Source organism: Pelophylax lessonae (genome assembly GCF_965119305.1).
Source record: "Pelophylax lessonae genome assembly, chromosome: 9".
NCBI lineage: Eukaryota > Metazoa > Chordata > Amphibia > Anura > Ranidae > Pelophylax > Pelophylax lessonae.
The window spans coordinates 249,455,305-249,470,488 of record NC_138776.1 but is presented as its reverse complement, the minus strand read 5'-3'; the positions used below and the strand labels follow the sequence as shown (position 1 = coordinate 249,470,488).

Below are 15,184 nucleotides of genomic sequence, written 5' to 3'. Positions count from 1 at the left end.
GAGTCTGCCTAATAGACTGTTCTCAAAGGGTGTCCTGGACCCTACCCCTCTCTCCCCCGGTTTATTCTTGTCCTGTTGAGAAGAAATAAACTATTCTTTTACTTCAGCATAAAAGTGACTGGCGCCCAGCATTTATTTTACCTGCATCACTACCCACCATGCCTGACAATCCACACCCACAGGAGGTATGTAGCCCCTCTCTGCCTCTGAAGGTCATCACTAGGCCCTAGGGGGTTCTGGGGGTCCGCTACAGTGCTTTTTAGCTCCCTCTGGTTTTGATAATTGTAAGCTGTATAAGGCCCCATTCACACTTGGGGCCAATCATGATCTGCTGCGGGAGACTCAGTGGGGGTTTCCTCAGATTAGCTGTGAGCAGGAAGCTGATCATTTGCAGGTAATCAGTTATATGCTATCGGTCATGAAGACTGAGGGAGCTCTAAGCCTCCCATTGCTTTTAATGGGGCTTCCTGCCCACAGCTAACCACAGGGAACCCCCCCCCCCCCCCTGAGTCTCCCATAGCTAATCCAAATGGTCTCATTTATAAGTGTGAATGGAGCCTAAAGCCTCGTACACACGAGTAGAAATTCGACCGGGAAATTTCGTCCGACGCCCGATCTGCCGATTTTAGGCTTGTTAGTATGGTGCTTCCGACAACCGACTCCGACTTTTCGGCCGAAATAATCCTGGTGTGCAGGCTATATAATTTTTGTCGACCGCCAAAACACGTCTGATTTTCGGCTCATTAGTACAGATTTCGATGGGGAAAAATCTTATGAGCAAGACTAGGCATGCTCAGAGATGAAACAACACAAAGAAAGCAAACCAACACATGACATCACTTCTGAAGTAGAATTCTGTCGTGCGGGAAAATTTGTGTGCAGTCTAGAGCACATTCCAACCAACAGACACCACTCTGGACAAAAGACGGACGGCCGGTCGGCGGAAATTCGTTGCGTGTGTACGAGGCTTAAGGCAACTTTTCTTCAATTCTTTCTAGTAGGACCTCTCCATAGATGGTATGTAACCTCAAAAAAAAAATAGAATTTATTTTTGGTAATCATAAAAATAATTTAAAAAAACACACCCCACATGAATCAGTGCTTCTACACGTATAAACCAGCCAGCATGAGATATATGAAGACATCTCGATGACACGCTCTTTACATTGTCAAGAGCTAGCACATACTCAGCCTTTCTTCATGCCACCTCCTCTCCATTCTGCAGTGGGAAGCTAAGAAATGACTCAGTAGCTTCAGGTATAGAGGGGCATATACTGCTTCATGTGAAAACCTTGGTGCTTGGTGATTCACTTTAAGGACATCACAAAGGACAAGGGGGCACTCTTTACTGTATGGCTAGAGCAAAAGAGATGTAATCTCCAAATACGTAAAGGTTCACAGAAGGAGCTGTAAAAATGTGGAATAGTCTTCCTCAAGAGCTGCTCAGTAGATTGCTTTAAAAAAGGCCTGGATTCTTTCCTAAATGTACATAAGATAACTGGATAATAACATATAGGCAAAGTTGATTCAGGTACTATTCGATTTCCTTTTTGGGGGATCGGAAAGGAATTTTTTCCCCTGCTGGAGCAAATTGGATCATGCTATGCTGCGGGTTTTTTTGCCTTCCTCTGGATCAACTGTGGGTATAGTATTGTGTATATAGGATATTATAATTTCTTTTCTCCCTTTTTATTGGTTGAACTAGATGGACTTGTGTCTTCTTTTTTCAACCAGATTAACTATGTAAATATTTATGTGATTGGCTTAGCACTGTCATGGGGTAGGCAGAGAGTCCTCAGCACCAGGGGCAGCTGGTGCTCCATGGCCCACATTATACCCCCCCGACCACACCAGCTCCAGCCCACACTGTTGTCACCCCCCCCCCCCGGTCGCCGGTCCCCCACCAGCTCCAACCTGCACTGTCCCCCACCAGCCCGCACAGCGGTGGCTTTCCCCTCAGTCTCCTCCCTCCTCCTCCTCCTCTGCTCCTTGGCCAATAGAATGGCTTTTCCTTTCGGCCAATTGGGAAACTGGCCTCAGGACCTGCTTCCTGATTGGCCAGGAGGAGAATCAATGTGGCAATAGCGAATATTAATTCGATATTGTCACACAACTGGGTGGGCTCAGGGCGCAGTGCTTTGCGCCCCAAGCCCACCCTTTTTTGAAGCCTATTAGAGCCTCTGGCTCTAATAAAGTGTTTCAAAAAAAAAAAAAACCCCATTGGAATCCATGCGTCCGGCGCCCTGTATGTAGATTAGGGGGCCGGACGCATGGATGGGGGAGGGGGTGCCCCTGTGCACCCAATGCCCCAGCCGCCACTGCTCAGCACTATGCAAGCTCCAACTGGAACCACTCAGAGCTTATACAGGGAAGCTTCTTTCTGCTCTCTCACTCCCTTAACAGAGCTGAGGGGGAGCAAAAGAAAGGTCTTACAAATGTTACCTGTAATGGAAACCAGAACCCAGAACCTTTAGATGGACTGGATAACAACAGCATAGCAGCAGGGTTCAGTCCAGGCAGAAGAATCAGAGTTCATGTAGCAAGCCAAAGTTGCAGAAGCAGACAGCCAGTAAGCAGGGCAAATGAAATCAATAATCAGGCAAGAAAGCTGTAAGTTGGGTGAACTGACCAGAGACAAACAGCTGTGTTTTACACTAGTGGTTGTTGGTGTAAAACCTCGCAATAGAGCCATGTTTTTACTGCCTCTCATCTGCTCCCCTTTAGTTGCACAGGCAGTGGTAAGGGTTGTACACATGCCATGACCACAATACTTTGCTTTGCAGCCGCAGCAGGAGTTATACCTCCTGTTGCATTTGGAGAGCACGACCATTCAAGTACATTGGGCTTAGCTGCACTTGCTCTGCAATCGCGTGCAACGCACATGGTTTGAATGAGCCCTCTATGAGACACCTTCCTTCTCAAAAACATCACAGATATGGTGCAGGTCAAGTCCACCCAGGTTCAGTCCCTGACAGCTTCATTTCCGAACAGCGAGGTATAAGCTGTTACAGAGGGGCTTTAAAGTGAACCTGTTACTTTGCCCTACAATAAGGTGACCAGATTTTTAAAATTAAATCCGGGGACATATATTTATTTTTTTAATGGCAAATGGCACAGAACTGCATTATACACGGATCGCTGGGTACAGGACTGCATAATACACAGAGCCCTTGGCACAGGACTACATAATACACAGAGCCCTTGGCACAGGACTGCATAATACACAGAGCGCTGGGTACAGAACTGCATAATACACAGAGCGCTGGGCACAGGACTACATAATACACAGAGCGCTGGGTACAGAACTGCATAATACACAGGGCACTGGACTACATAATACACAGAGCGCTGGGCACAGGACTGCATAATACACAGAGCGCTGGGCACAGGACTGCATAATACACAGAGCGCTGGGTACAGAACTGCATAATACACAGGGCACTGGACTACATAATACACAGAGCGCTGGGCACAGGACTACATAATACACAGAGCGCTGGGCACAGGACTGCATAATACACAGAGCGCTGGGCACAGGACTGCATAATACACAGAGCGCTGGGCACAGGACTGCATAATACACAGAGCGCTGGGCACAGGACTGCATTATACACAGAGCGCTGGGTACAGAACTGCATAATACACAGAGCGCTGGGCACAGGACTACATAATACACAGAGTGCTGGGTACAGAACTGCATAATACACAGGGCACTGGACTACATAATACACAGAGCGCTGGGCACAGGACTACATAATACACAGAGTGCTGGGTACAGAACTGCATAATACACAGGGCACTGGACTGCATAATACACAGAGCGCTGGGCACAGGACTGCATATTACACAGAGCACTGGGTACAGAACTGCATAATACACAGAGCGCTGGGCACAGGACTACATAATACACAGAGTGCTGGGTACAGGACTACATAATACACAGAGCCCTTGGCACAGGACTGCATAATACACAGAGCGCTAGGCACAGGACTGCATAATACACAGAGCACTAGGCACAGGACTGCATAATACACAGAGCGCTGGGCACAGGACTGCATAATACACAGAGCGCTGGGTACAGAACTGCATAATACACAGAGTGCTGGGTACAGGACTACATAATACACAGAGCGCTGGGCACAGGACTACATAATACACAGAGCGCTGGGTACAGAACTGCATAATACACAGAGTGCTGGGTACAGGACTACATAATACACAGAGCCCTGGGCACAGGACTACATAATACATAGAGCGCTGGGTACAGAACTGCATAATACACCCATTTTGATGGGGACAAGGGCCTCTCCCTGACAACCCTGGCCTGTGGTTGTGGGAGTCTGCAGGCAGAGGGGCTTATCAGAATTTGGAAGCCACCTTTAACAAAAGGGCCAATTCACCCAAAAAATAAAAAATAAAAATGAATAAAGACACTAGAAGAGTTTTTGACAAATCATTTATTAAAAAATAAAAAAAAACAATGTCCCCTGATGTAATATCGATTCCCCATGCTGTTGGGGCTCCTCTGCGTGCCCGGGCCCCCTACAGGAGGACTGGTGGTCCCCCCTATCAGTGGCTCTGTGTGTGTGTGTGTACCAGAAGGCAGCGGAGGGAAGGAAGGGCTCAGAAATGTCGTAGATTGCCGATCGGCGATCTTACCTGGAAGTGGGAGCGGGTACCTGTCAAAACTAGGTACCCGCTCCCCCCCCCCCCCCCAAAAGGTGCCAAATGTGGCAGTGAAGGGTGCAAACAAGCGGAGCTTCCCCTTTTGGGATCCCAAGCTTAAGATGCATTCTTATGTATTAGTGATTATTAAATTCCTCCATCAGTGACAGTGTAATGCTTGGACCAACTAACTTTATTTAAAAATATGAATGTTATATCTCAGGTCACAACATAGGAGCCCCAGTTTATTGCGATCTTCCTATATATGACTTAACATAATTCTTACCTTAGATTTTGCAAGCTGCAACGATTGTGTCCAAGTGCTCGGCATAGACATTTTATTCCAGAGTCCTGCAGGTCATTACGTGACAGATCCAGGGTGATCAGGGATGGGTTTCTGATAACTGAGCAGAGGTAACCACAGGAGGATGAGGTAAGACCACATTTATCCAACCTTTAGAAAATGTAAAGTATATATAAACCTTACGAATAACATTTACCATGCATTCATAAAGTATTCAGACCCCTTTGATTATTTTTTTACCTTGCAGCCTGATACCACAGTTGTTTAACCACTTCTGGACCAGGCCTTTTTCTGACACTTGTTGTTTACAAGTTAAAATCAGGTTTTTTTTTCCTAGAAAATTACTTAGAACCATTATATATATATATATATACAGTGCCTTGCGAAAGTATTCTGCCCCCTTGAACTTTGCAACCTTTTGCCACATTTCAGGCTTCAAACATAAAGATATAAAACTGTAATTTTATTGTGAAGAATCAACAACAGGTGGGACACAATCATGAAGCGGAACGAAATTTATTGGATATTTCAAACTTTGTTAACAAATAAAAAAACTGAAAAATTGGGCGTGCAAAATTATTCAGCCCCTTTACTTTCAGTGCAGCAAACTCTCTCCAGAAGTTCAGTGAGGATCTCTGAATGATCCATTGTTGACCAAAATGACTAATGATGATAAATAGAATCCACCTGTGTGTAATCAAGTCTCCGTATAAATGCACCTGCACTGTGATAGTCTCAGAGGTCCGTTTAAAGCGCAGAGAGCATCATGAAGAACAAGGAACACACCAGGCAGGTTCGAGATACTGTTGTGGAGAAGTTTAAGGATACAAAAAGATTTCCCAAGCTTTAAACTTTCCAAGGAGCCCTGTGCAAGCGATAATATTGAAATAGAAGGAGTATCAGACCACTGCAAATCTACGAAGACCTGGCCGTCCCTCTAAACTTTCAGCTCATACAAGGAGAAGACTGATCAGAGATGCAGCCAAGAGGCCCATGATCACTCTGGATGAACTGCAGAGATCTACAGCTGAGGTGGGAGACTCTGTCCATAGGACAACAATCAGTCGTATACTGCACAAATCTGGCCTTTATGGAAGTGGCAAGAAGAAAGCCATTTCTTAAAAGATATCCATAAAAAGTGTTGTTTAAAGTTTGCCACAAGCCACCTGGGAGACACCAAACATGTGGAAGAAGGTGCTCTGGTCCGATGAAACCAAAATCAAACTTTTTGGCAACAATGCAAAACGTTATGTTTGGCGTAAAAGCAACACAGCTCATCACCCTGAACACACCATCCCCACTGTCAAACATGGTGGTGGCAGCATCATGGTTTGGGCCTGCTTTTCTTCAGCAGGGACAGGGAAGATGGTTAAAATTGATGGGAAGATGGATGGAGCCAAATACAGGACCATTCTGGAAGAAAACCTGATAGAGTCTGCAAAAGACCTGAGACTGGGACAGAGATTTGTCTTCCAACAAGACAATGATCCAAAACATAAAGCAAAATCTACAATGGAATGGTTCACAAATAAACATATCCAGGTGTTAGAATGGCCAAGTCAAAGTCCAGACCTGAATCCAATCGAGAATCTGTGGAAAGAACTGAAAACTGCTGTTCACAAACGCTCTCCATCCAACCTCACTGAGCTCGAGCTGTTTTGCAAGGAGGAATGGGCAAAAATTTCAGTCTCTCGATGTGCAAAACTGATAGAGACATACCCCAAGCGACTTACAGCTGTAATCACAGCAAAAGGTGGCGCTACAAAGTATTAACTTAAGGGGGCTGAATAATTTTGCACGCCCAATTTTTCAGTTTTTTATTTGTTAAAAAAGTTTGAAATATCCAATACATTTCGTTCCACTTCATGATTGTTTCCCACTTGTTGTTGATTCTTCAAAAAAAAATTATAGTTTTATATCTTTATGTTTGAAGCCTGAAATGTGGCAAAAGGTCGCAAAGTTCAAGGGGGCCGAATACTTTCGCAATGCACTGTATATATATATATATATATATATATATATATATATATATTTTTTTTTTTTTAGCAGAGACCCTAGAGAATAAAATGGAGATTGTTGCAATATTTTTTATCACACCATATTTGCGCATTGGTCTTACAAACGCAAATTTTTGGGAAAAATTCACTTTTTTTTTACTAAAAAATAAGAAAACAGTAAAGTTAGTCCAATTTTTTCTATAATGTGAAAGATAATGTTACGCCGAGTAAAAAAGATACCCAACATGTCATGTTTCAAAATTGTGCACGCTCCTGGAATGGCGACAAACATTGGTACTTAGAAATCGTCATAGGCCTCCATAACTCTCAAATAATAGAAGTTTGGCACAACCAGGACTCTACCAAAAGCTGGTCATCTGGCCAAACAGTCTTCCCCAGAGCCACTGGTGGTGTGGATGTTGCGCTGTGTGGCAGCCAACAAAGTACTGAACAAATGGTCTGAATATTTATTTATTTATTTTTTTTCATTCTTTTAGGCCAATTTGTTTTCTGCTACATATTTTTAGTAAAAAAAAAAAATCGCAATAAGCGTATTTTGAGGTTTGCGCAAGCGTTATCGCGTCTACAAACTAGGGGAAAGATTTATGTCATTTTTATTTATTTATTTTTACTAGTAATGGCGGCGATCAGCGATTTTTAGCGGGAATGCAACATTGCGGCGGACAGATCGGACCCCTAACTGACATTGACACTTTTGGGGGGGGACCAGTGACAGTAATCAGTGCTAAAAATATGCACTGTTAATGTAATAATGACATTGGCTGGGAAGGGATCAAAGGGTTAACTGTGAGCCTAGGGGAGTGTTTTCTAACTGTATGGGGGAGGGACTTGTGAAATGACCATAGAGACCTGTGATCCTATATAGAAGGATAACAGGAGCTCTGTGATCATTTCAGAGAGAAGAACGGTCAGCTGTGTTTACAACAGCTCACCGTCCCTCTATCTCCGCTGGAAGCAATCGCCGCCACCCATCCTGTGGATCAACATCCCCGGTGCCTAGTGGGGGCGGGAGAGAGGCGCTGGCGGGGCTACGTCATTTCGTGGAGCCAAGCCAGCCTGCCGCAGTAAAACTGGGCAAGTGTTTAAAAAAAAATATTATTCCAATGCTTCTGCATTGGCAGGGTTATGCTTGTTTGTGCTTAATATAATGTTATATTTTATGTCTTCCGTCTGTGTTGCTGTGAAATATAGGGAGGGTTTCATTGCTCCCCTCTTCGTCTGTTCTCTATGCATTGCTTCCTTTATGTGAAATCCCTGGTGTTCATGAAAGTCCCTCTGCTTTCCTTTTAAAAACTGACCACACTAAGCAGGGGAGCACATCGCGGTCAGTTCTCTAGCTATGCTGGGAACTCAGTGTACTCTCCTCCAATGATCAGACTTGTCCTTACACGCCCCATTCACTAGCAAGCTCAGTATGCTGCTGCTTCTCCCCCCCCCCCCTCAGCTCTTATGCAGCTGAGAACAGAAGGAATGTGATCACTTATAAATAACTTTTTTCCATTTTTTATCTTTTTCTTTTTATAGCTATACAAAAATGTTTTGCCTTTCATTTCTATTTTAAACTGAATGGGTTGTTTTACATGGTTACATAGTTACATAGTAGGTGAGGTTGAATAAAGACAATAGTCCATCCAGTTCAACCTGTGTAGGTGAGTGTGGCTGTAATCATCTCACATAGCCCTGAATGTTCTGATCCTTGAGATGTACGTCTAAGAGTCTTTTGAAAGCCACCATACTTCCCGCAGAAACCACCTCTTGTGGTAGAGAATTCCACAATCTTGTAGCCCTAACAGTAAAGAACCCCCCACGTTGCCTGAGGTTAAAACGCTTCTCCTCTAATCGCATTGTATGCCCCCGAGTCCTCATGCAATCCCTTCCACTGAATAGCTGTTTTTCTATGCCGAGATCACCATTGAGATATTTAGAAATTGCTATCATGTCCCCTCTCAGGCGTCTCTTTTCCAGGGAGAATAAATCAAGCGATTGCAGACGCTCTTCATAATTAAGGTCCTCCAATCCCCTAATCAGTTTAGTTGCCCTTCTCTGGACTCTCTCCAGCTCCAACACATCCCTCCTGAGGACTGGCGACCAAAACTGGACAGAATACTCCAGATGTGGCGATCGCTTAAAATCACTTTAACTGTCCATATGCTTGTACTTGGTCAATGGTTTAGAAAGTACTGACCCCAGAGACAGCCACGCAACTTGCATGGTCACAAGAAGGTCAGCAATGGCAGCCCTGATACTCATTGCAGCACAGGTTTTGTTTCAGTAACAGATTTATTCTTACTTCAGCTCTTGTATGGTGCAGCTCCGACGTCTCAGTGCCATGTACAGAATATTTATTCCAGAGTCCTGTAGGTTATTCCCTGACAGGTCAATTTTGATCAGCAATTGATTTGTGGAGATAACAGAGAGAAGGTCGTCACAGCACAATGAGGTCAGGCCACAGTTCCTCATCCTAAAGAGAAGAAGACATCGGTGAGCAGATGAATGCAAAGAACAGTAATATGCAGCAAACCAATTATATGGTCATCAGCAGTGTATGCATGTCTAACGTCCTTCCTTCTTCATGAGAGGAGAAAAGAATTGGTTCGAATGCATGAAGATGGACCTTAAAGGTTGGAAAAACTCCATGAGATATAAGCAACATTTCCAGTGTCAGGATTGCCGATTATCACTCCTACGGTTACCCCTTAACTGCCTAGTTTTTACATGAGCATCTCCTGGCCAGACTGGAATGGGATCCTTTATGATGACCCTAAGGGCTCTTTCACACAGAGCGGACCGCATTGCGTCATCCGTTCCGTATGTCCGCATATCATCCCATCCGTTTGCGGATGATATACGGACATAATGTATGTCTATGGGCATTGCGGATGTCAGCGGATGACACTGCTGACATCCGATTTTGCATCCGTTCCTTTTTTTACACGGAACAATATAGGGTTCTGTTCCGTTCCAAAAAATGGAACAGAACTGAAAGGACGAAAATCGGATGTCAGCGGATAGTCATCCGCTGACATCCGCAATGCCATTGACATACATTATGCCCGTATATCATCCGCAAAAAAATAGGATGATATACGGACATGGGGAACGCCCGTGTGAAAGGGCCCTAAGGCCCCTTTCACACATGCTGTCCGTTTGTCCATTTTTCATCCATCCATTGACGGATGAAAAACGGACATCAATGTATCTCTATGTAAAAACGGATGACAACAGATGATCATCAGTTACCATCTGTTTTCATCCGCTTCCGTCAATGTCCATTTTTATGAACGGATGAATGCCCTATCTTTCATCCGTCAAAAAAACGGATCAGACAAAAAACTGATGACAGCGGATGAAAAACGGATGAAAAACGGATGACAACGGATGAAAAACGGATGACAACGGATGAAAAACGGATGACAACGGATGATAAACGGATGACAACGGATGAAAAACGGATGACAATGGATGATAAACGGATGACAACGGATGAAAAACGGATGACAATGGATGAAAAACAGATAACAACTGACGAAAAACAGATGAAAAACGGATGACAACTGACGAAAAACGGATGACAACTGACGAAAAACGGATGAAAAACGGATGAAAAATGGATGAAAAACGGATGGAAAACTGATACATTGACTGAACTCATGAACTGAACGGACCGTATGTGTGAAAGGGGCCTTAGGGGGAGATTTACTAAAACTGGTACGCTCAGAATCTGGTACAGCTGTGCATGGTAGACAATCAGTTTCTAACTTCAGCTTGTACAATTAAGCTTCGACAATAAAACCTGGAAGCTGATTGGTTTCTATCCAGTCCCTGCCAGTGGGAGCCACAGGGAGATACAAGGAGCTGCAGTGATGGTAGAGCCCCACAAGGATCCTGTAATGCCAGGAGAATGGTTGGTGAGCCATACCCTACTATATTTAAGGTCCACCATTGAAGAGTGTTGATAGAGCTCATCAACCTGGGAACAACACCAATCTCGCTGCCCAGGCATGCTGCATTGGCCAACATATATCCTGTACCTCCCCACTGCATCTCCGAGGCCCAACCAGGAGTTAGGGCGGTATGTGCCCCCCTGCAGGCAGCTGAGCTTCTTGGGATGAGACCTGATACAAGTCCCTCTTAGCTGGACATTACCTTAGACTTCTCAATACCTCAACAGAGGCTGCTTCATCAGCTATTGGAGAAGCACTTGTTGGTGTTTGCCACCAGCCCTAAAGATTACTGATTCACTGAAGCCATTGACCATCCTATTTATACGGGGGGACACCACCCTTCTGGAAGGACTTCTGCCACATTTTATTTTGGTTTGAGAAACCAACACAATTCTGTTCTATTATTTAGGGATGACGGCATCCACCCATACCTTCAGTAGTTCCATAGATTACCCATGGACTTCCGCCACATTTCCCCAGCGCTGTGCCAAGAAGTTAAGGAGTTATTTTTGCAATATGCTACAAGGTGGGGTGATTCAGGAAAGCCGAATTTCATGGGAAGCTTCCATTGTACTGGTGCATAAGAAAAACAGCAGTCTAGAGTTCCGTGTGGACTAGCGCAAACGTAATGCCTGCACCCAGAGGAACGCTTATCCCCTTTCTCAGGTTGAGGAATCGCTAATGGCTCTTGGACAAGCCAAGTTACTCTCTACCCTGGACCTGGCCAGTGGCTACTGGCAAGTCCCAGCAGGGGACCAAGACTGGAAGAAGGCCACCTTTATTACACTCCTGGGCCTGTCTGAGTTAAATCGTATGCCCTTCGGCCTCAGCAATGCTCCCAGCACCTTCCAGCGCCTAAAGGAGAGATGTCTTGAGGTTTTCAATTTCTAGACTGTGCTCGTTTTCCTTGATGATATTATCATCTTCTCCAAGACTTTTGAGGAACAAGTGAAACATCTGGACCAGGTGTTGATAAAGAACACCACGCAAACCAGAGGAAGCAAGCTGGAGCCGCACCACGTTGCACCCCACCTACATCCATATCATAATCATGGTTAAACAATTTAATCCCCATCTAAAGTCTGATGGAGATATGCTAAAGTTGCAGATCCAGTGCCTCATTCGCCCTGGTTAACCAAAATCAACATTTTTGTATCCAAATCCAAGAACAGTAGCTACTGTATTTTTCATAATGGCTGTAGGAGGCCTACAGACAACAGAAATACCATTAATAGAGTCCTCATAAGCTCTAGAATACCTTAAGGTAATTTAATTATACTACATATACCAAAAGCTGAACTATCCAACTTGGGTGACCTGACCCCATAAATAAATCATGATGAATAGACCTGGGTATTTTTGGCATCAAAGTTTTGTGAGTAAAGAATCTCAATATTACTTATCTCTGTGGCTTGTCAGTTTTTTCCCACTTTTTTGTATGATTTATCTGTCATTTTGAAGAATCTGTAATTGGAGAGCAGCATAGAGGTGTAAAATGGGCCAAGAACTTTATACTGGGATGTGACGCTTTTCCACTGCATGGAACCGAACAGTTCGGATCGCTTTTGTGCTTTTCCACTGCTGGTACCGCATGGTACGGTGTAGGAACGGTTCGGTACGGTACGGTACGGCGGTGCTTTTCCACTGCATGGAACCGAACGGTACGGCTCTCTATAACAGTACCACCTCGATTGTGGTTCCAAGAGGTAACATACCGGTACCATATCCCACAATCCTTTGCATGCAGTCACTACTAGCCACTGATTGGTCAGAGAATCGTTGTTATCCCACCCACTTAACTTTAGTACTACTTTAGTGGAAAAGCAAACAATAAAACCATACCAAACCGTACCGAACCATTCCAACACCATACCATGCGTTACCAGCAGTGGAAAAGCAAACCGGGCCAAGCATGGCCAAGTAGAGCCGAGCCGGTACTTGCAGTGGAAAAGTGCCATTAGTGTTACTAAACAGAGTTGCCCTGAGCCAAGTATTCTAAGTGCTCTACATGAGAACCTACATCCACCTTTATCCCATGTTCTCCATTATACTTACACAAGTGTTTTTATTCCACAATGGGATGTAAAAAGATTGGAGATGCTGGATTTGTCTCTCCTTTTTGGTTCAATATTTTCTTGGTCAGGAAAGCTGCAATGATCAAACCTGAAAAAAAAATATCTGTAAAAATTTCTGGGAAGAAACATAACAAGCATCACCTAACAAACAGTACCACTCATGGCTGTCTATCATTAAGACAGTCATAGCAGTTTCAATACCATAGGCTCCAATGTTCCAAAAGACCAATAGTAGCAAATATTTGCAAAAGTGCTTACTTAAAAGTAGACAACAACACCAGATAGAGATGGGTGGAATAATTTTGCTAAAACCGATTTTACAACACAGAAATCGAAGGCTATGTTTTCTTTTAATGCATTTTAACCAAAATGGCGAAAGTTCACTAAAATGGCCTTAGCTGGGCAAAGTGAAAACTCTCAATTCATCCCTTCACACAAGACTAATATCTCACTTTTAAGGGAATACGGTAGGTTTCTTTAATTCTTTTTATGTCTCCTAATGGCCCTAGAATCTTTCCCTAATGAAACATTTCTCAGTTTTATGATGGCCAGTGGTGTCACGCTTGACCTTCTGGACTTTTATTCTATTTCTTTGGAGGATTCACTAGAGCAGGCATCACTAAATGGTGGACCGAGTGACAGTTCTATCTGGACCACCAGCCAACCAGTCCCTAGTAAAGGTTACAGCCTTCCTCTGCAGTAAATGGTTGTTAGAACTGGCAGCATCCCAACAAGCAATGATATCACATGAATGCCCCAACCCCTGCATCACAAGAGAATGGAAGAGGAACTTTCTCCATCCAGACCTGCATCTTGCCCTGCCAGGACAGATAAAGGGCTGTGAAGTAAAGCAATATAGCTGAAAACAAAATAAAGTTTGCAGGGTGGACTTGGCCATTCTGACTCCTTTCTCGTTTTGGTGACCACAAGTCTATACCTTTGTATATATATATATATATATATATACTGTGTATATATATATATATATATATATATATATATATATACCAGCTGTTAGTATCTATGTATCAAATAATGGTGTGTTTGGTTGACTATTCATGTATTTTAACATATGTTTTCTTATTACCAGCACATTAGGTGTTTCCTGATGAAGTTTTCCAAGCAAAACGCGTATAAACTTTCACAGCCTTATAGTCCTTGAATGCGAATGTCCTATCATTGTTAATTTAATACTTCCACTCGGGGTTACTTATGATATATATAATATCATGTGGGCTGAAGGCTACTGTGTCTGGTATACTTGTTTTTAACGATTCTTGTATTTTAAGATTCTTCTGATGTTTTGTATGGAATAAAGATGTAACATTCCCCCCCGGTCAGACTCCGTCATATCTTCCCGGAGACATCTGACAGGTGCTGGCGTTGCCAACAGGATGAGCGTACTATGTCCCACATCTTCTGGAGCTGTCCTCTGCTTCTGGTTTTCTGGGCTGAAGTACGTAGGATTACCCAGCTAATGACGGAATATGTTATTCCAGATGACCCAGCATTCTTTCTACTACACTGCTCTGGGATGGCTCCGAAGCGCTACAAACGATCCGTGACCCGACACCTCACAGATGCGGCTAAGTCCTGTATTAGCCTCTGCTGGAAAAGCACGACCCCCCCGACGATCTCTCTCTGGTTGTGCAGAGTGAAATGGATTCATGACCTGGAGGACCTGGTACAGGGTAGATGAGAGCAATACTCTAAAACATGGGCATGTTGGAATATGTTTATACTGTCAGATGAGGGACAGGCTTTGAGCGCTACCCCCCCACCGGACACTGCCTGAATGGAGACGGAGTTTCTCGTATCCCTTCTCTTTCATCGCTACCTGTAGACCCTCTTCCCTTTATATATTCCCACTCATGGCTTTTTCCCAATACATGTTCCATTTCCACTTCTCTCTCCTTCTTACCCATCTTTCCCTCCTCTTGCCCCATATCCTCTCCTTACATACACAGCTACTTCACTTTACCCCACCTTAAGCGTACGAATCCAATGGTTTTGGCTTCCAGTACACGCGCTTCTTTGCCTCGCCTGCTGATTATTTCTACCCTACTTCTGTGATGCCTTGTACTTAGGCTCTTTAACCTCCACGTTATGCATTCATATGTATTATGAATCTCTCAGTTCTTTGACATGTTTACTTTGTGAATGCACTTTATCACGGTT

The 15,184-nt window shown here is 44.0% G+C and overlaps 1 protein-coding gene across 1 annotated transcript in view; it reads right to left on the bottom strand.

Moving 5' to 3' along the window:
* Window positions 1–15,184, bottom strand: part of LOC309562624 (NACHT, LRR and PYD domains-containing protein 3-like) — a 52,817-nt gene that overhangs the window by 19,695 nt on the left and 17,938 nt on the right. Inside the window, exons 5-7 of the mRNA XM_082266877.1 lie at window positions 12,987–13,094; window positions 9,278–9,448; window positions 4,952–5,119 (exon numbers count right to left, since the gene is read on the bottom strand). Coding sequence (XP_082123003.1) covers window positions 4,952–5,119; window positions 9,278–9,448; window positions 12,987–13,094 — 447 coding nt within the window. The remainder of the gene's footprint in view (window positions 1–4,951; window positions 5,120–9,277; window positions 9,449–12,986; window positions 13,095–15,184) is intronic.